The 21,490-nt window shown below is 49.3% G+C and overlaps 1 protein-coding gene across 2 annotated transcripts in view; it reads right to left on the reverse strand.

Annotated features, from left to right (window-relative positions):
- The window catches only part of LOC129701959 (gamma-aminobutyric acid receptor subunit beta-4-like), a 52,829-nt gene continuing 31,339 nt past the window's right edge, over positions 1-21,490 (reverse strand). The window contains exons 4-10 of one of the 2 annotated variants that reach the window (XM_055643403.1): positions 19,408-19,628; positions 16,785-16,867; positions 14,287-14,424; positions 12,114-12,266; positions 10,012-10,107; positions 8,437-8,681; positions 1-4,665 (exon numbers count right to left, since the gene is read on the reverse strand). In XM_055643403.1, coding sequence (XP_055499378.1) covers positions 4,315-4,665; positions 8,437-8,681; positions 10,012-10,107; positions 12,114-12,266; positions 14,287-14,424; positions 16,785-16,867; positions 19,408-19,628 — 1,287 coding nt within the window. In that variant the 3' untranslated portion in view covers positions 1-4,314. The remainder of the gene's footprint in view (positions 4,666-8,436; positions 8,682-10,011; positions 10,108-12,113; positions 12,267-14,286; positions 14,425-16,784; positions 16,868-19,407; positions 19,629-21,490) is intronic. The other variant, XM_055643405.1, reaches the window with a different exon arrangement.

The raw sequence follows: 21,490 nt of genomic DNA on the forward strand, positions 1-21,490 counted from the left end.
GTTTAGGTGGTCATTCTCCTGATATCTCAATTTTTGCTGCAATCTTGTCTTCATGTTAAGAAATTGTTTTGCAAATTAATGAATCATTCCTGTATTTGCAGAGTATTATTTGATTTTCATCATTGTTTTATTCGAGGCAGTAATTCATTTGTTGTAACTGATTAAGAGTTCCATTCACCTAGGAAGGAAAGCCATGCTGTACATCAACAACAAATGCCCTAAGCATGTATCCTATCATTCAAGGCATGCATCGTACACCTCGACACCTTCATTGAGTGTATGTGGCTTCCGATCTCAAAATAAAACCCATGGGATTGACTATCCCTGCAAAGTTGCTGCAAGTAATTGGAATAATTCCCTGTGGTACACGGCCTAAACCTTGCGAGCAGGAAGCTCCCTGCTTGCTCAGCAGTACCTTGTACAGGAGAATAGAAACAGGCAAGCCTTCACAAAATTACTGTCATCGGTGTCTACTCTTGGGTACCATTCACATACAGGCCAGGCATTTAAATGTCCCCAAAGAAAGGTCCCAACCTGAAACGTCACCTGTCTATTTTCCTCCAGATTGTGCCTCATCTGCTGTTCCTCCAACAGTCAAGATTCCAATACGTACTGTCCCCAATTCTTTGTGCTGACTTCAATCTGAGGTTATCAAGGACTGATTCCGTTGTATATTTGCACTCTGGCCACCCACCGGAGGGGGGCAAGGGGTGAGGAACAGAACCATTCCTCAGTCGGGCAGAGCGAGGGGACATTCCTGGAGAAATGAATCAATTTGTAATGGAATGACTTCAGTCAATTCATCCTTGAAACATGAAGGATCCAAACTGCTGCCCTTGTCTGAGCTGGGCAATGGGTTCACCAATATTACAGGCTGGCCTGCTGGCAATCAAACCAGTTTCAATGGAGTCAGCATTGTATTGGGAAAAGTAATGGGACTTCATTCAGTTTTCCTTCATCTTTCTCCCTGCCCTTTCTCCCTGCCCTCATCTCACCTCCTCCTTCCTTGCTCTTCCAATGTAGAACATGTCTGAATTATATAGAGGGGAAAAAACCTTTTATGAAACTATTCCCCTTAAATGCAGGCATGAATCTCCAGTTGCAGTGTGAATCGTGAACCATCCTCTACATGGAGAAGTGATGGATTATTCGGTGGCTGTGGTGGGGCCATTCCAAGTGTAGGGAATCCTAGGGAGCATAGTTAGGGTGGGGGCTAATCTTTAGGTGGGCTGGGGAAGTACTTGAGTTGGCCGAGGTGGTCATTTCTTAATTAGGCTTGATCATTAGTGGCTGGGCTGGTGTGAACTGGAGTCTTGGATATTCTGGTTCTGTCATGAATTGTCTGCCATATTCTGAGGGCACTTCATTCATTCATCCTTGTTGAAAACATTAGCGATATAGTGTTGCTGGTTTCCGATGGGCACGGTGATGGATGCACCACACATCCCTGTCCTCCATGCAGCTGGCAAGCTCCTCTTTTGTCTCTACACATGCGTCTTCCATCAATGTCTTCAGCATCGGCTTGATTGGCCGTCCCTGGTCACATCTTCCAAGGGTGGGTTCCCACAACACAACCTTGCGTGCTGGCATTTCTGGGGGCGGTGGCAGTGACCAGCCAATCTCATCCTTCTCCACCTGATCCTCTCCTACAGAGGTGGAATCTCCCCATAGAGCTGGGCCTTAGTCATGTGGTTCCTCCAACTGATATTTTGAACTTTTCTGGGCATTCGTGTGCAGGTACCATCGAGAGACTTGGACAGTGTTCAAGTGAGAATCCATGCCTCACGCCTGTACAATAATATGGTCTCTACAGTTGCATGGAAGAATCTCAGTTTGAGACCCTTAGACATCTGAGACGTCCAGATTTCCCCCATGTTATTGAGGGCTTTCCATGCGAGCACTTTCTGGACCTTAATGTCATTCTCTGCACCCTCACTCCCAGATACTTGGAAGTCCTCCACAGGTCTGGAGAGATGCACCCTGGTCACTGGTCTGGAGAGATAGACCTCCACTGGTCTGGGGAGGCTCATGGTCACCAATGTTGAACACCATGTACTCCGTCTTCTTGGCATTGAGGTGGAGGCCCACTTTCTCACCCTCTGTCTCCACCCTGCCCAGCAGCTCCCGTGCCCCCATAATCTGGTCTGACAGCAGGACGATGTCATCAGCGAAGTCGAGGTCTGACAAGTTGATTCTTCTCGAACGCCTTGGGGCGATTGTGAAGCTGAGGTCCTCATGTTCCTTGAGCGCCTGCCTCATGCCATAATCAAGGACAATGACGAAGAGAAAGGATGCCAGTGAGTCTCCCTGTAAGACCCCCGTGAGGATCTCCAGCACTTTGCTCTTAGCATCCGGGGTGACAACCTTGAGCCTGGTGCTCAAGTTCCCACATATCCTCAATGGCTCTCAGGAGACGAGGAGGGAGGCCGTGCTTCAAAATCCTCATCATTTTACATCGATGAATCAAGTCAAACACCTTCTAGAAGTTAATGAAGGTTAGGACAGCCGGCAGGTTATTCTTCACCTCAATGATTCTTCAGAGGGCAAGGATCTGTGTGACCGAGTTCCTCTTCTCTCTGAAGCCGTTCTGATTATAACGTAGCTTCGGGTCGATAGTGGCCCTAATCCGGTTGAGAATCAAGTGGTTTAAGACCTTGGCCAAGACACACGTCAGGCTGAAGCCATGATAGGTGTCAGTCTTGTTCAGGTTCCCAGACTTGGGGATGATGTTGGATGGTGACCACTGTGTTGGCTTGTCATTCATCATTAGCGCTGTGTTGCAGAACCTGAGCATGATGTCGTTGGGCTCAGAGATTTTCAACACCTCTGGAGGGATGTTATGGCCTGGACTCTTCCCTTTTATTGGCATGTTTCTAGAGGTGAATCTTGGGAAGGCTGAGGCAATCTTTGGGTGGATCAGGAAGATGTTGCTAGGATGGGAGTGGGGTAATCCCAGGGGATGCTGTGCTGTTCAATGGTTGACAGTGAGTGACTATTGTGTGGATGGGAGCATTGCTTTCATAGTCTGGGCTAGGATGGAGCCACCCTCACAGGTCTGGGGATGGGGCCAGCCTGATGTGTCTGAGCAGGACTAACCTCTGGCTTAGTGAGGTTCTGTGCCTGTCCAGCTGTGTCTTGAGAGGTTGATGCTTCCCGTGAGCCAGCTGGATGGCCAGAGCCTCTCCCTCTGTCATTGCCAATAGTTCCGTCCTGTGGTGGTTCAGTTCCTAGACAAGAAGCCAAAGCTGTAATTCACAAGTTCAATTCCCAACATGTCAACAGGAGCTTCAAATCAACTAATGCAGTAGATCGGACACTAAATAAAAATAGCTAGGCCTGGTCTATTAAACAATCATCTTGGTCACGGATGTGCTTTGGGTGGGATGTTACCTGGCCTCTGACACCAGGCCCTTTGGGCTGAATGGCACATGGCTGCCTCTCCACTCTGGGGAGAACAACATGGAGAGAACGGTATATCCACTTCACACCCTGGTTGTTGAGAGCCTGTACATGGGATTGGGCCCATGGGGATGTGATGGATCAGGGAAGTGAAGATAGTTGGTAATGTTCACAATCCACAAGCATTATGTCTCAGATCACGTGCTTTCTCAGATGAGATGTGCTTCCTGCTAATCCAGGAGATGCAGCCACTGCAATGAAACCATTACACTCCTTTTAACAGTGTTAACAGATTTGTCACCACATAGAACCCCTCCCCCATGGCCTCTGCCTCCAGCACCTCCATGAATGGATCTCTAGACCTGCCAACGTCCCAGTGGGTTACAGGCATCATCTTTCACTCTGGTCATCTGTACAAACCCTGTGTTCCCAAGTCCTGCCCACAACTGCTCCCCGCTTGCTCACTCACCCTAATCGTGAATGACGGCTCACAGGCTATTCCCTGGTGGCATCAAAGCCATCCACCCTGTCCTGGCCTGGATGTCTACGCTTGATCTACAACTTTAGGCTGTGCACGCCCTACACAAGAAGACTCCATAACACTTCCCCTGCTTGTGTGCCAATGTCTGCAGCTCAGCCATTCTGACCTGGAGTTTGTCCTGAAGTCTCTGAAAGCTACTGCTAGTGGTCTGTAGTGGCTGCAAGTTATAAGTAAGCAGTTGAAGAGCAGAGGCCAGCAGTCATGGTTTCAATGTCAGGGTAAGTGTAGTGGCTGCAAGGAGAACTGTACAATACATCATGTTCAGGCGTTCGTTGACCCATTGTCCCTTTTTACATGTGTATAAAGTCCTGGTCACGTTATTGTGAGCACGAGACCTGGCTGGCCCTGTGTGGAGAGGAGCTCCCATCTCTCTGTCAGTGCACGTAGTACAGCCAGTAGATGATGTTGAAGAAGCCAAAGGTGATGGGGAAAACGACTCTCGACCACTTGTCGATTGCACTAACATCCATCAGGTGGGGGATCCTCAGCTTCAGCTTGGATGACCGTCGATGCACTCGGCTTTTGGTGAGCTCACCGTCTCGCTTCCGCTCGCGGGGGGTGGGCTCCAGCCCATCCCTGGATCCAACCCTTCGAAACTGAATTCCAGAACTATCAAAGGACATGACAGAATTACGGGAATTGCTGACACTGCTGGCTGGCTCTGAGGGCACCACCTCTTCATTCAGTTCCAAGGTGCTGAGGAGAATGTTTCCATGGACATCAATCTGGGTGAAGAGAGAGTACTGTTAGTTCCATTGTGAACAGGATTAGACTGTGATTAAAATGCAGTGAGAAAATGTGTTTTAGCAGGAAAAGTATCTGTTTTGGTGCTAATTTGCAGTCAAATTGAAGGCATGCCAAAGTTAAATGGGCTAAATAGTTTCAGAATAAACGTGTTGCTGGCTCTGCATACACACAAGGACAAGAGATACTGCTTCGAAAAATACATTTGCTTCAGACTGGGCAGTCAGGGAATCACTCACTTTAAAACTACCTACCATTTCCACCTAAAACCATCCAAACATGTTATCCTTCCTTTCTGAAGTACTTTCACGGCATCTTCATTACCATGTTTCAGTCAGTGTCCAGTTTGCTCTGATTTATCCTTCTGGGAGGGAGCTCCACTTTTAACTATATCGTCCCTGGACTGCTGTATTTATGGATCCTAACTTAACGTGTCTCCACAAGTTAAACGATTTTTTCAACACAGACTTGATACATCCGGTGAAGAATTTCTGTTAAACAATCGTTGGTCATCGATACACCAGCGTTGGACCAACTGTTATATGGTTAAACTGTGATATATATCTGTTGTATTAGTACTGCTGGTGTTTAACTGACTGTTTGAAGTGATATGTTCACTGCTAATGTTCACCAGACCACGTGGAACCATCACAGCCCACCAATCCTGTAGCTCGTCTACAACAATTGTCTCAGTTCTGAGAATGCTTTTCTGTATATACGTACATGTGAATCGGACAGGACCCTAGCTTACAGAAGGGCCATTCGGAAGCCTGTTAACAGAGAAGAACAATCTGTTCCTGAGTCTGGTGGTGTGTGATTTCAACTCCTGCATCTTCTACACAAAGGGAGTGGGGTGAAGAAAGAATGGCTGGGTTGAAAAGGTCTTTGATGATGTTGGCTGCTTTCCAAAGGCGGCATGGAGATGAAATCAATGGTGGGTAGTCTGGTCTGTGATGGATGAGGTTACATCTACAATGTCTTGGGGCAGGGCTGTTCCAAACCAAGCTGTGATGCAACCTGACATTGGAGATATACCAAAGGTCCTCAGTCACCTTCCAGGCTGAGGTTGACCATCAGAGGTTGGTCCAGGGCGGATCATTGGTAGATGGACGGGATTTGCCGAGTCAGGAAGTGAGTAACTTCCCAACTTCTGACATGCTGTTGCTGCCACGTTGTGCCTGTGGTCACGCCAGGTCACGTTTCTGGTCAATGGTACCTCCTTGTGAGTTGTGAAAGAGCTGTCAGCTTCTACTGTAATTGGCAGCATGAGAAAGCAAGTCGTGGCCACTAATTGCTTCCAGAAGCTGTCCTGAATTATCACAACATGTACCAACTAGACACCCACAGTTAGCACAATCTGCTGCCCGCTCCCTGCCAACCAACACACTCTGTGGGAATGTGGGGGCCCACGCTGTTCACTCTTAGCAATTGGATTAAATTCAATAATCAGCAGCTGCCCATGATCTTGCCCCCTATCAGCAGGCAGGAGACTAATGTCACAAATGTGTATCTGCAATCTGCCAACATCCGTACCAAGGTAGTGCCGACAATCCCATCTACAAACAAAAGCCAACTGCAACCTGGAGCTTTGACCCAGAATCGGAACCTGGTAAACAATCTTCCTACATCTAGCCTGTCCAACCCCAAAAAATTTAGTAAGTTTCTATAAGATCCCCCCTCAATCATCTAAATTCTAGCGTATACAAGCCGAGTCTATCCAGTCTTTCTTCATATGAAAGTCCTGCCATACCCGGGAATCAGTCTGGTGAACCTTCTCTGTACTCCCTCTATGGCAAGAATGTCCTTCCTCAGATTAGGAGACCAAAACTACGCAATACTCCAGGTGTGGTCTCACCAAGACACCTGCAGTGAAACCTCCCTGCTCTTATACTCAAATCCTTTTGTTATGAATGCCAACATACCATCTTAAGGGGTTGGACAGGCCAGATGCAGGAAGATTGTTCCCGATGTCTTCCTTAGTGAAGACAGAACCAAAGTAGTTATTCAATTGGTCTGACATGTCCTTGTTCCCCATGATCAATTCACCCGTTTCTGACTGCAAGGGACCTACATTTGTTTTAACTAATCTTTTCCTCTTCACATATCTATAAACACGTTTGCAGTCAGTTTGTATGTTCCCTGCCAGTTTTCTTTCATAATCTATTTTCCCTTTCCTAAATAAGCCGTTGGTCCTCCTCTGTTGGACTCTGAATTTCTCCCAGTCCACTGGTAGGCTGCTTTTTCTGGCTAATTTGTATGCTTTTCCTTTTGTTTTGATACTATCCCTTATTTCCTTTGTTATCCACGGATGCACTACATTCCCTGATTTATTCTTTTGCCAAACTGGGATGAACAATTGTTGTAGTTCATCCATGCAGTCTTTAAATGCCTTCCATTGCATATCCACCGTCAACCCTTTAAGAATCAATTGCCAGTCTATCTTGGCCAATTCACGTCTCATACGCTCAAAGTTACCTTTCTTTATGTTCAGGACCCTTGTTTCTGAATTAACAATGTCACTCTCCATCCTAATGAAGAACTCAACCATATTATGGTCACTCTTGCCCAAGGGGCCACACACAACAAGACTACTAACTAACCCTTCCTCATTTCCTCAGACTGATTCCTGGGATGTCAGGACTTTCATATGAAGAAAGACTGGATAGACTCGGCTTGTACTCGCTAGAATTTAGAAGACTGAGGGGGGATCTTATAGAAACTTACAACATTCTTAAGGGGTTGGACAGGCTAGATGCAGGAAGATTGTTCCCGATGTTGGGGAAGTCCAGAACAAGGGGTCACAGTTTAAGGATAAGGGGGAAATCTTTTAGGACCGAGATGAGAAAAACATTTTTCACACAGAGAGTGGTGAATCTCTGGAATTCTCTGCCACAGAAGATAGTTGAGGCCAGTTCATTGGCTATATTTAAGTGGGAGTAAGATGTGGCCCTTGTGGCTAAAGGGATCAGGGGGTATGGAGAGAAGGCAGGGATGGGATACTGAGTGGATGATCAGCCATGATCATATCAAATGGCCGTGCAGACTCGAAGGGCCGAATGGCCTCCTCCTGCACCTATTTTCTATGTTTCTATGCATGGACGTTACACACAGAGTGGTATCTCACACACAGTGGTCTCACTTACAGCAGTAGGTTCACGAGAAGGTTCGCAAACTAAAGGGCAGTTCATGCAGGTTATGATGTGCCTGCATGAGTAAAGGGCCTGTCCCACTTGGGCGACCTAATCCGTGAGTTTGCCCTCGACTCATACTCGCTGCATTGTCTACACGAGGTCGTAGGAGGTCTTCGTAACTCTCCTTCATGCTCGAGAGTGGTCTCCGCGTACTAGAGGCCTCAGCTACGTCGCGGCGTTTTTTTCAATATGTTAAAAAATGCCCGCGAGTAAAAAAAGGTCGCCATGGAAAAAGTCAAAGCTAGTCTTCTACATAGTCGAAGGAGGTCTTCAACATGTCATTTTTTCAAACTCTTCTAAACTTGCCAATTAGGTCTCCCACGTGGGACAGCCCCTTAAGGGTCGCTCATTGCTGCATCGTGGATTTGAGGGGAAGCCCCATCCACACCCCTCATCCCCACTACCAACCCAGCCCCCACCCAGTTCCCACTAACTGTCACCCCATCCCCTACACCTGGCACTCACCCACCCCCCCCCCCACCCAGTTTGCACTAACTACCCCTCCCCTCATCCCCAACCCACACCCCCACCCCCACCCTGGCACGCCCATCACGCCCTCACCCCCGTGTTTGGGAAGTTGCCCCAGTCTGCGTTGTTCTTGCTGGTTTTGCCCAGGGGTTTGGTGTGCTGTGTTGGAGCCTTGCCGAAGAAGATATAGTTGACAAAGGCATACTCCAGCAAGGCCAGAAAGACAAAGACAAAGCAGCCCATCAGGTAAATGTCAATGGCCTTGACGTAGGGGATCTTGGGGAGGGTTTCGCGGAGGTGAGTGTTGATTGTGGTCATTGTCAGAACCGTCGTAACTCCTGCAATGGAAACACAGTGGCCATTAGCATCAGCTGATTGGACATCAAAGTCAAAGTATCCTTTGTTGTCATTCAGATTTATCAGTCTGAACAAAATTTCGTGCCTTGCAGTCATAACAGAATAAAATAAAACACACAATGTTCACAGATTTAACATCCACCACGGTGAGTCTACCAGGCCCCTCCTCACTGTGATGGAAGGCAAAAGTCTTACAGTCCTTGTCTCTTCCCTCCTTGTTCTCCGTCTGCATTGAGGCGATTGATCCAGGCATCCGATGTTGTGACCCCGCTGGGTGATGGTAAGTCCCGCGGGCGAATCCGAGTTCCGCGGACGGGCCGGTTCAAACTCCGCTGCCTGGGGCGGACGAAGCTGTTGTTGCGGGAGCTCCGGAGAATCGGTCACCAACCTAGGACCTGCGAGCTCCTGATGTTGTCGTCTACTGGACCCGCGAGCTCCTGATGTTGTCGTCTACTGGACCCGCGGCCGAGGCTCCGAAGTCGGGTCGCTGCCACCACAGCCCTGAAGTCGGCCAGCCCCGCGTTAGTAAGTCCTGGCTCTGCCTCCAGAGTCTCGAGGTCGGTTCCAGTTGGAGGCCGTCAGCTCCGCGATTAGGCCTCAGTACAGATGGAGATGGGGGATACGACAAGGAGGAGACTAAAACAGGTTTCTCCCCACCCCACCCCACACACCCCACACACATACAGAACTAAAATAAACTGAATAAACTAAAACAACAGGACAAAATAAAACAAAAAAGAAAAGACAAAAGGACTGCAGGCGATCCGCAGCTGCAGCTTGCAACAGCCTGGCCTTGACAAGGTCTACACAGTAACTACTCTAGTGGGTTAGATCGCATTGGATCCTGGCACAGAGAGCAAACTGGAGAGAAGATTGGCTTCATGGAGGAAGCACAGGGCAATGGTGGAAGTCTGGAGGTCTGATTCGTGAGGAGCCTTGGAGTTTGGTGCTGGGTTAGATCCTAGTTCAGCAACAATATTGTGGGCTGAAGGGCCTGTTCCTGTGCTACAGTGTTCTATATCACTTGTCTAGAGATGGGGTAAGTGCTGCAGTTAATTCTGGAAATGTGCTTCCCAACGGAACAGCTGGGAATCCAAGATAAAGGCTGCGCACGTCGGCAACTCCAATACCAAGCAAATGCCAACACTGGGCCAAAGCTTGGGCAGTGAAGGAGACAGAGACCCTTCGGCCCATTGAGTCCATGCTGACCCATTTATTCTAGTCCACTACCATTTTTTTGTTCAACTGTCCATCAACTAGATTCTATCCCTCACCCATACTCTGGAGGCAACTTACCGACAATTAACCCACCTGATCTGCATGTCTTTAGGATGTGTGGGGAACAGGAGCACCCAGGGTAAGTCCACAAGGCAACAGAGAGAGCGTGCAAACTCCACACAGGCAGCACTGTAAGTGAAGATTGGCAGTGGGCATTATGGATGTGATCAGTGGTGAACTCTGGGCATTGATGTGTCCATCTCCGGTCCATGCTGTAGCCAGCCATCGGTCAAGACATGTGTGGGCTGGTGCCGCAGGTCTCTGCTCCCATGACCATACTAGGCCACAGTGGATCAGACTAGACCTCGTTAGTCCTGACCAGACTACACTAGACCAGGCCAGACTAGACCACACTAGACCAGGCCAGACTAGACTAGGTTACATTAGACTAGACCAGGCCAGACTAGACTAGACTACACTACACTAGACCAGGCCAGACTAGACTACACTAGACCAGGCCAGACTAGACTAGACTACACTACACTAGACCAGGCCAGACTAGACTACACTAGACCAGGCCAGACTAGACTACATTAGGCTAGACTACACCAGGCCAGACTAGACTAGGCTACATTAGACTAGACCAGGCCAGACTAGACTAGACTACATTAGACTAGACTACACTAGACCAGGCCAGACTACACTACACTAGACCAGGCCAGACTTAGACTAGGTTACATTAGACTAAACCAGGCCAGACTAGACTAGACTACATTAGACTAGACTACACTAGACCAGGCCAGACTACACTACACTAGACCAGGCCAGACTAGACTACATTAGGCTAGACTACACTAGACCAGGCCAGACTAGACTAGACTACACTACACTACTAGACTAGACCAGGCCAGACTAGACTAGACTAGACTAGACTACACTACACTACACTAGACCAGGCCAGACTAGACTACATTAGACTAGACTACACCAGGCCAGACTAGACTAGACTACATTAGACTAGACTACACTAGACCAGGCCAGACTACACTAGGCCAGACTAGACTAGACTACACTACACTAGACCAGGCCAGACTAGACTAGACTAGACTGCATTAGGCTAGACCATACCAGACCACACTAGACCAGGCCAGACTGTGGAAGGTTGCATCTCTGACTGGAGGCCTGTGACTAGTGGTGTGCCTCGGGGTTCGGTGCTGGGCCCGTTACTGTTTGTCATCTACATCAATGATTTGGGTGAGAACATACAGAGCACGATTAGCAAGTTTACTGATGATACAAAAGTGGGTGGTTTTGCAGATAGTGAAGATGGTTGTGAACGATTGCAGCAGGATCTGGATCGATTGGCCAGGTGTGCGGGGGATGATGGAATTTAATTCAGAGAAGTGTGAGGTGTTGCATTTTGGGACGTCGAACAAGGGCAGGACCTTTGCAGTGAATGGTCGGTCTCTGGGTATTGTAGAGCTGATAGATCTAGGAGTACAGGTGCATGGTTCCTTGAAGGTCGAGTCACTGGTAGATAAGGTGGTTAAAAAGGCTTTTGGCACTTTGGCCTTCATCAGTCAAGAGTATTGAGTATAGAAGTTGGGTGGTCATGTTGCAGTTGTATAAAACGTTGGTGAGACCGCATTTAGAAAATTGTGTTCAGATCTGGGCACCATGTTCTCGGAAAGATATTGTCAAGCTTGAAAGGGTTCAGAAAAGATTTATGAGGATGTTGCCAGGACTAGAGGGTGTGAGCTACAGGGAGAGGTTGAGTAGGTCTCTGTGTCTCTATTCCATGGAGCGCAGGAGGATGAGGGGTGATCTTATAGAGGTGTATAAAATCATGGGAGGAATAGATCGGGTAGATGCACAGTCTTTTGCCCAGAGTAGGGAAATCGAGGACCAGAGGTCTTTGATTCAAGGTGAAGGAGAAAAGATTTAATACGAATCCGAGGGGTAACCTTTTCACACAAAAGGGTGGTGGGTGTGTGGAACAAGCTGCCAGAGGCTGGGACTATCCCAAGAAACAGTTGGACAGGTACATGGATAGAACAGGTTTAGAGGGTTATGGACCAAGCACAGGCAAGTGGGATTAGGGTAGCTGGGACTTTGTTGGCCGGTATGGGCAAGTTGGGCCGAAGTGCCTGTTTCCACACTATCACTCTGGCTCTATGAGACCAGACTAGACTTACCCAAGGCGACTCGTGCAGCAGAAGCATCATAATTAATCCAAAATGAGACCCAGGACAGGATGGTGATGAGGATTGAGGGCATGTAGGTCTGCAGGATGAAGTATCCAATGTTCCTCTTGATGCGGAAACTGAGTGACAACCGAGGGTACGAACCTGAGCAGCAAAACAAAGATGAAGTAGGTCAGTAAACACCCGGTCAGTAAACACCCGGTCAGGTCAGTAAACACCCGGTCAGTAAACTCCCGGTCAGGTCAGTAAACACCCGGTCAGGTCAGTAAACACCCGGTCAGGTCAGTAAACTCCCGAACTGGTCAGTAAACTCCCGTGGTCGACCAGGTAAGTAAACACCCGGTCAGGTCAGTAAACACCAGGTCAGGTCAGTAAACGCCCGGTCAGTAAACACCTGGTCAGGTCAGTAAACACCCGGTCAGGTCAGTAAACACCCGGGTCAGGTCAGTAAACACCCGGTCAGGTCAGTAAACACCCCGGTCAGGTCAGTAAACACCCGGTCAGGTCAGTCAAAACACCCGGTCAGGTCAGTAAACACCCGGTCAGGTCAGTAAACACCCGGTCAGGTCAGTAAACACCCGGTCAGGTCAGTAAACACCCGGTCAGGTCAGTAAACACCCGGTCAGGTCAGTAAACACCCGGTCAGGTCAGTAAACACCCGGTCAGGTCAGTAAACACCCGGTCAGGTCAGGTCAGTCAAAACACCCAGGTCAGGTCACCGGTCAGTAAACCCTGGTCAGGTCAGTAAACACCCGGTCAGGTCAGGTCAGTAAACTCCCGGTCAGGTCAGTAAACACCCAGTCAGTAAACACCCGGTCAGGTCAGTAAACACCCGGTCAGGTCAGGTCAGTAAACACCCGGTCAGGTCAGTAAACACCCGGTCAGGTCAGTAAACACCCCGGTCAGGTCAGTAAACACCCGGTCCGGTCAGTAAACACCCCGTCAGGTCAGTAAACACCCGGTCAGGTCAGTAAACACCCGGTCAGGTCAGTAACACCCGGTCAGGTCAGTAAACACCCGGTCAGGTCAGTAAAAACACCCGGTCTGGTCAGTAAACACCCGGTCAGGTCAGTAAACACCCCCGGTCAGGTCAGTAAACACCCGGTCAGGTCAGTAAACACCCGGTCAGGTCAGTAAACACCCGGTCAACCCCCGTCAGTCAAAAACCCCGGTCAGTAAAACCCCGGTCAGTCAGTAAACACCCGTCAGTAAAAACACCGGACTGGTCAGTAAACACCCGGACTGGTCAGTAAACACCCGGTCTGGTCAGTAAACACCCGGTCAGTCAGTAAACACCCGGTCTGGTCAGTAAACACCCGGTCAGGTCAGTAAACACCCGGTCAGTAAACACCCGGTCAGTAAACACCCCGGTCAGTAAACACCCGGTCAGGTCAGTAAACACCCGGTCAGGTCAGTAAACACCCGGACTGGTCAGTAAACACCCGGTCAGGTCAGTAAACACCCGGTCAGGTCAGTAAACACCCGGTCAGGTCAGTAAACACCCGGAGACTGGTCAGTAACCACCCGGACTGGTCAGTAAACACCTGGTCAACAAACACTGCCCTGTCGCAGTGTCACAAACACCCACCCTGTGCGGCCCCAGTAAATGGTCATTAAAGGTCGGACAGCGCTGTTTACAGCAGCAACAGCGGTGCCTAATGGAGGATGTGTCGGCTCTGGAGAGGGTCCAGAGGAGGTTTACAAGAATGATCCCAGGAATGAGTGGGTTAACGGATGATGAGCGTTTGTCAGCACTGGGCCTGTACTCGCTGGAGTTTAGGTTGAGGGGCTGACAGACTTCACCAGGGGATTGCAACGGCTGTGTGGTCGGGGTAACCTGATTAAAGAGGGGGAAGGGGCAGACATCACTACTGATGGGTCTGCTTGATCATGAAGTAAAGTCAAATAAAATCTATTTGTGTAAAAAAAGTGGTCAGGCAGGGAGTGAAGCTCTTCAGCCATGCCCGCCACTTGCTGACATCACATCAACCCATTCTGTGAGCTGAGGCTGGGGTTTCTGACATTCACGGACGTCCACACCTTGTCCTCTCCCCGTTATAGTGATGGCCATAGGTCAGCCCCAAAGCCCATCCCGAATGGGAGCTGGGAATTGCAAGATGTTGCCAGGACGGGACCTTCATGCTCAGATGTGGACTCTGCTCACCTGTGGCAAAGACCACTTCCTTGGACACAAGCCTCAGCTCAACGATGGTGAACTGTGGGAGCTCCAGGTTGTCCACTCCAGTCACCGCTGTATCTCCACCTTTCCAGTAGAACACAATGTCGTCTGTGGTGTAGCCATCTAGGGGGAATGGAAGATGCAATGAATTGGACCAATTCTCTCCAGCTCTTCACCACTGGGCTCTGATCATCATTAATCATACAACTAGAATCACAGCGGTGAAGACGCAAAGATTCCATATATAGCCATATAACCATATAACAATTACAGCACGGAAACAGGCCATCTCGACCCTTCTAGTCCGTGCCGAACACATATTCTCCCCTAGTCCCATACACCTGCGCTCAGACCATAACCCTCCATTCCCTTCCCATCCATATAACTATCCAATTTATTTTTAAATGATAAAAACGAACCTGCCTCCACCACCTTCACTGGAAGCTCATTCCACACAGCTACCACTCTCTGAGTAAAGAAGTTCCCCCTCATGTTACCCCTAAACTTCAGTCCCTTAATTCTCAAGTCATGTCCCCTTGTTTGAATCTTCCCTACTCTCAGTGGGAAAAGCTTTTCCACGTCAACTCTGTCTATCCCTCTCATCATTTTAAAAAAACCTCTATCAAGTCCCCCCTTAACCTTCTGCGCTCCAAAGAATAAAGCCCTAACGTGTTCAACCTTTCTCTGTAACTTAGTTGCTGAAACCCAGGCAACATTCTACTAAATCTCCTTTGTACTCTCTTTATTTTGTTGACTCTCTCTATCATAAGGGCAACACCTCCAAAGGGCAAGACCTCACTCTTGTTCGGATTAAACTCCATCTGCCATTTCTGTATCTGATCTACATCTACATATTCCCCTCTACCTTGTGCCCAATCTGTCAAGTTCTGCCCATGTCCCACTTCTCACCCCCATCTCAAGAACCCATCTTGTTCTGGCTTCACAATGTTCATAGATGTTTCATCAATCCAGAGATCACATCTCCTCATCCCTCTCCACACCCACGTTCCTGGGATACCTCAGGATCTTGTATTCCAATCCAGTGGCTACATTTAGCTAATCTTTTCCCATTCCACGCAGAGGGGGCCATGTGGCCCATCAGTCCCTGCTAGCTCGCAATCCCACTACTCCCCTCTCTCAAACCAACCTCTCAACTCCATAAGGAGCATTGCCGAGTGTAAACAGCAGGTTCATCTCTGAAGGGTCTCGACCTGAAACCTCGCCTATTTCTTTTCTCCAGAGATGCTGTCTGACCTGCTGACTTACTCCAGCTTTTCGTGTCAAAGTTCATCTCAGTACCTCTCCGGATTGTGGGGGAGGTTGGAGAGCTGGGCAACCCAAACTGTAGTGGACAACTATTCAGAGACTGGACCTGAGGTCACTGAGTGTTGCCCCAACCTCAACAAAGACCTTAAACAAGAGAATCAGTCAGTGCACAGAGTGAGCTCACCAATTCCCCTAGACCTGGAGCTGAACACAAGCACTTTTACACTATATTGGTGAGATTACACCAGGAACGTGGACAACCCCTGGGATCACAAGGGCAACACCTCCAAAGGGCAACACCTCACTCTTGCTCGGATTAAACTCCATCTGCCATTTCTGTAGCTGATCTACATCTACATATTCCTCACAGCCAACAACCTCAGTGTCATCTACAAACCTAGTAAACAATCTGCATACATTTACATCTAAGTCATTTATTTATATATATATCACAAACAGTAGGAGGTCCCAGCACAGATCCACTGGTCACTCCAGTAGAACTCCACTGGTCACTCCAGCAGAACTCCACTGGTCACTCCAGCCTGAACTCCACTGGTCACTCCAGCCTGAACTCCACTGGTCACTCCAGCCTGAACTCCACTGGTCACTCCAGCCTGAACTCCACTGGTCACTCCAGCCTGAACTCCACTGGTCACTCCAGCAGAACTCCACTGGTGGAACCCCCCTCACTCCAGCAGAACTCCAGTGGTCACTCCAGCAGAACTCCACTGGTCACTCCAGCAGAACTCCAGTGGTCACTCCAGCAGAACTCCACTGGTCACTCCAGCAGAACTCCAGTGGTCACTCCAGCAGAACTCCAGGTCACTCCAGCAGAACTCCAGTACACCTTTTCTGAATCCACGTGACCATGTCACTGTTAAACCCTTACATCCTAATCTGGATTAGCCTACCACAAGGGACTTTATCGAATGCTTTACTAAAATCCATGTGACCACATCCACTGGGCCACCATCATCAATCACTTACAACAAGGCCATGCTGGCTGTCCCGAATTAACCCATGTCCAAATGGGAGTAAATCCTATGGGAAGAATCCTCTTCAATTGCTTCCCTTAAAGACATCCTCTATCCCTTGACATCTCCACCCAATCGTTGACGCTGCAGTTCTGAATAAGGTGCCAAATTGTGATTGAGAAGCGTTTGAACTGGCACTCAGCTGTCGTGAAAGCTACAAGTAACTGGGCTCAGAGTACGTACAACTTTCTATTTCCAGCGTGCAGTTCTGTTGGTCCAAGGGATAGCGTCTCAGATCCATCATACAGGCAGCAGTGGTGGTGATCCTGGAAGAGAAGGGACGTCATTGACTACAGCTCCAAGAATGTCCTGGCGAGGAACTCTGTCAAACCTTGAGCTCATTCTGTCCATGTGATTCACGCAGGATTAGGAACCACAACCCAAACCGGTCATTACATAGAGACAAGGTGCAGGAGGAGGCCATTCGGTCCTTCCAACCAGCACCGCCATTCAATATGATCATGGCTGATCATCCACAATCAGTACCCCGTTCCTGCCTTCCCATATCACTTGATTCCATTAGCTACAAGAGCTCTATCTAACTCTCTCTTGAAAACATCCAGTGAATTGGCTTCCACTACCTTCTGTGGCAGAGAATTCCACAGATTCACAACTCTCTGGGTGGAAAAGTTTTCCCTCATCTCAGTTCTAAATGGCCTACCCCTTATTCTTAAACTGTGGCCCCTGGTTCTGGACTCCCCCAACATCAGGTATAATTTTTCTGCATCTAGCCTGTCCAATCCCTTAAGAATTTATATGTTTCTATAAGTTACCCTCTCATCCTTCTAAATTCCTCATCATATGTCAGTTTCTCCATTACGCTGCACTCCCTCAATAGCAATAATGGCCTTCCTCAAATTAGGAGATGAAAACTGCTCACAATACTCCAGGTGTGGTCTCATCAGAGCCCTGTACAACTGCAGTAGGACCTCCTTGCTCCTAAACTCAAATCCTATCACAATGAAGGCCAACATGCCATTCTCTTTCTTCACTACCTGCTGTACCTGCATGCTTACTTTCAGTGACTGATGGACAAGGACACTCATGTCTCGTTGTACCTCCCCTTTTCCTAATCTGACACCATCAGATAATAATCTGCCTTCCTGTTCAGCTCACACTGCCACCCAGCTTTGTGTCAGCCGCAAACTTGGAGATGTTACATTTAATTCCCTTGTCTAAATTGTTAATATATATTGTAAAAATAACTGGGGTGCCAGCACTGAGGCTTACGGCACCCCACGACTCACTGCCTGCCATTCTGAAAAGGACCCATTAATTCCTACTCTTTGCTTCCTGTCTGCCAACCAGTTCTCTATCCATGTCAATACCCTACCCCCAATACCACGTGGTCTAATTTTTCACACTAATCTCTTGTGTGGGACCTTGTCAAAGGCTTTTTGAAAGTCCAGACACACCACATCCACTGGCTCTCCCTTATCCATTCTATTTGTTACATCCTCAAAAATTCCAGAAGATTAGTCAAGCATGATTTCCCCTTCATAAATCCTTGCTGACTTTGACCGATCCTGTCACTGCACCGCTATAACAGCTTTAATAATCGACTCCAACATCTCCCCACTGCCGATGTCAGGCTAACTGGTCTATAATTCCCCGTTTTCTCTCTCCCTCCTTTCTTAAAAATTGGGGTTACATTGGCTCCCCTCCAGTCCACAGGAACTGATCCAGAGTCGAGAGAACATTGGAAAATGATTACCAATGCATCCACGATTTCTAGGGCCACCTACTTGAGTATTCTGGGATGCAGACCATCAGGCCCTGGGGATTTATCTGCCTTCAATCCCAGCAGTTTACCTAACACCATTTCCTGACTAATGTGGATTCCCTTCAGTTCCTCCCTCCCACTAGATCCTCAGTGTCCTAGAATTTTTGGGAGATTGTTTGTGTCTTCCTTAGTGATGACAGAACCAAAGCACTCGTTTAACTGGTCTGCCATTTCCTTGTTTCGACTCGTTTCTTTCTTACGGTTAGAGACCGTAATCTACAACCTAAACCGGTCCCCACATGATGTCTCCACCACGGAAACAACCCAAGCAGAGAGGCAGTTACACATCATGTCAGGGTACTGGAGTAACTCAGCGGGTCAGGCAGCATCTGTGGAGAGCATGGATAGGTGACGTTCTGAGCCAAGATATTCTTCAGTCTAGTCAAGGGAGATTCCTGCTGCTGCAAAACCCATCGGGTGTTGAAGTTTGCCCACTGGCATCTCCAGATCAAGGTCTTGCTAGTGTTATACTGGCCAATGAAACCTGAAGCTTCCTCCCCGACCGCCCACACCTTCCCCGACCCCCACCCTCACCCGTGAGTTACTCCAGCACTCTGTGTCTATCTTTGATGATCTTCCTAAACTCCTTTCAGATCTGTCCTTACTTGGACTTCCAGCACCTCTTTGATGAACCTTTGACTATCCTTGCTGGCTTTACCTTGCACTAAACATTACTCCCTTATCATGTATCTGTACGCAGTGAACGGCTCGATTGTAATCATGTATTGTCTTTCTGCTGACTGGTTAGCACGCAACAAAAGCTTTTCACTGTACTTCGGTACATGTAACAATAAACTAAACTAAACACTCACCTGAGCCCACAAAACACTGTATAACACCGGACAGGTGACCACTCACCTGAGCCTATACAACACCATACAGGTGACCACTCACCTGAGCCTATACAACACCATACAGGTGGCCACTCACCTGAGCCTATACAACACCATACAGGTGACCACTCACCTGAGCCTATACAACACCATACAGGTGGCCACTCACCTGAGCCTATACAACACTCACCTGAGCCCGTACAACACGGTGCCATCGGGGTGCAGCCGGATCATGCGGTTCTTCACTGTCACCCCATGCAGGAAGGACTTCTTGTCGTTGAGGAAGTAGGTGTCGGGCAGCCAGAGCTGGTCTGCCACGCGGTTGTCTAGCGTCAGGTTGAGAGGGATGGCCGTGTACGAGAGACGTTTGTCCCGCCAACCTTGCTGGAAGTACATGGTGATGGTGTAATCCTGGGGACACAACACAGCAGGTGAAGACATCTCTACAGCACTCACCAGCCCATAGAGCACTCACCTGACCCAGCACTCACCTGAGCCCATACAGCACTCACCTGAGCCCATCACCTGAGAGCACTCACCTGAGCCCATACAGCACTCACCTGAGCCCATACAGCACTCACCTGAGCCCATAGAGCACTCACCGGCTAGATGCAGGAAGATTCTTCCCGATGTTGGGGAAGTCCAGAACAAGGGGTCACAGTTTAAGGATAAGGGGGAAATCTTTTAGGACTGAGATGAGGAAAACTTTTTTTAGACAGAGAGTGGTGAATCTCTGGAACTCTCTGCCACAGAGGGTAGTTGAGGCCAGTTCATTGGCTATATTTAAGAGGGAGTTAGATGTGGCCCTTGTGGCTAAAGGGGATCAGGGGGTATGGAGAGAAGGCAGGTACAGGATACTGAGTTGGATGATCAGCCATGATCATATTGAATGGCGGTGCAGGCTCGAAGGGCCGAATGGCCTCTACTCCTGCACCTATTTTCTATGTTTCTATGTCTCTATGAGCCCATACAGCACCGTTCCCAGACCAACCCACAGAGAGAGGCCAGTTAATGATTCAGGCCACCTATGCATAGAACATACACCAGTGCAGCGTAGGAACAGGCTCTTCGGCCCACAATGTCCATGCTGAACATGTAGTTCGTGCATACCCATGTGCCTCTCTTAAACGCCACCACTGCATGTGTCTAACATGCCTGGAGAGATGAGCATATGGATCTCAACGTGTAGTGGAGAGGTCTGCAGGCAGACAGAAGGAGAGTGGGGGCAGAGAGATCGGGGTCATCACTGATCCTGAGGCCGGGGCTGTGTGTGGGTTCCACAGCGTACAAGTGGGCCGCAGCTCAGGGGAGACTGACTATCCCGGGTAGTATGAAGCACATATGTAGACCAGCAACTCACTCACAGCATGTAAACCCTAGTGACAAACTCAGTCCTCGCCACTCTACACTGCGCCACTCCACACTGGGCCACTCCACACTGGGCCACTCCACACTGGGCCACTCACTGGGCCACTCCACACTGGGCCACTCCACACTGGGTCACTCCACACTGGGTCACTCCACACTGTGTCACTCCACACTGGGCCACTGGGCCACTCCACACTGGGTCACTCCACACTGTGTCACTCTACACTGAGCCTACACTGGGCCACTCCACACTGGGTCACTCCACACTGGGTCACTCCACACTGGGCCACTCCACACTGGGTCACTCCACTCCACACTGGGTCACTCCACACTGGGTCCACTGGGCCACTCCACACTGGGCCACTCCACACTGGGCCACTCCACACTGGGCCACTCCACACTGGGCCACTCCACACTGGGCCACTCTACACTGGGCCACTCCACACTGGGCCACTCCACACTGGGCCACTCCACACTGGGTCACTCCACACTGGGTCACTCCACACTGGGCCACTCCACACTGGGCCACTCCACACTGGGTCACTCCACACTGGGCCACTCCACACTGGGACACTCCACACTGGGCCACTCCACACTGGGCCACTCCACACTGGGTCACTCCACACTGGGTCTGGACCACTCCACACTGGGCCACTCCACACTGGGCCACTCCACACTGGACCACTCCACACTGGACCACTCCACACTGGGTCTGGACCACTCCACACTGGGTCTGGACCACTCCACACTGGGTCACTCCACACTGGGCCACTCCACACTGGGCCACTCCACACTGTGCCACTCCACACTGGAAGTGTGATGAGAAGAGTTCAGGGCCAGAGGGTTCCACACATACACTGTGTAAACAGGCTCTTCAGCCTAACCGGCCCAGACTAGCCCCATCT

This window comes from Leucoraja erinacea, chromosome 12 (genome assembly GCF_028641065.1).
Source record: "Leucoraja erinacea ecotype New England chromosome 12, Leri_hhj_1, whole genome shotgun sequence".
NCBI classification, from domain to species: Eukaryota; Metazoa; Chordata; class Chondrichthyes; order Rajiformes; family Rajidae; genus Leucoraja; species Leucoraja erinaceus.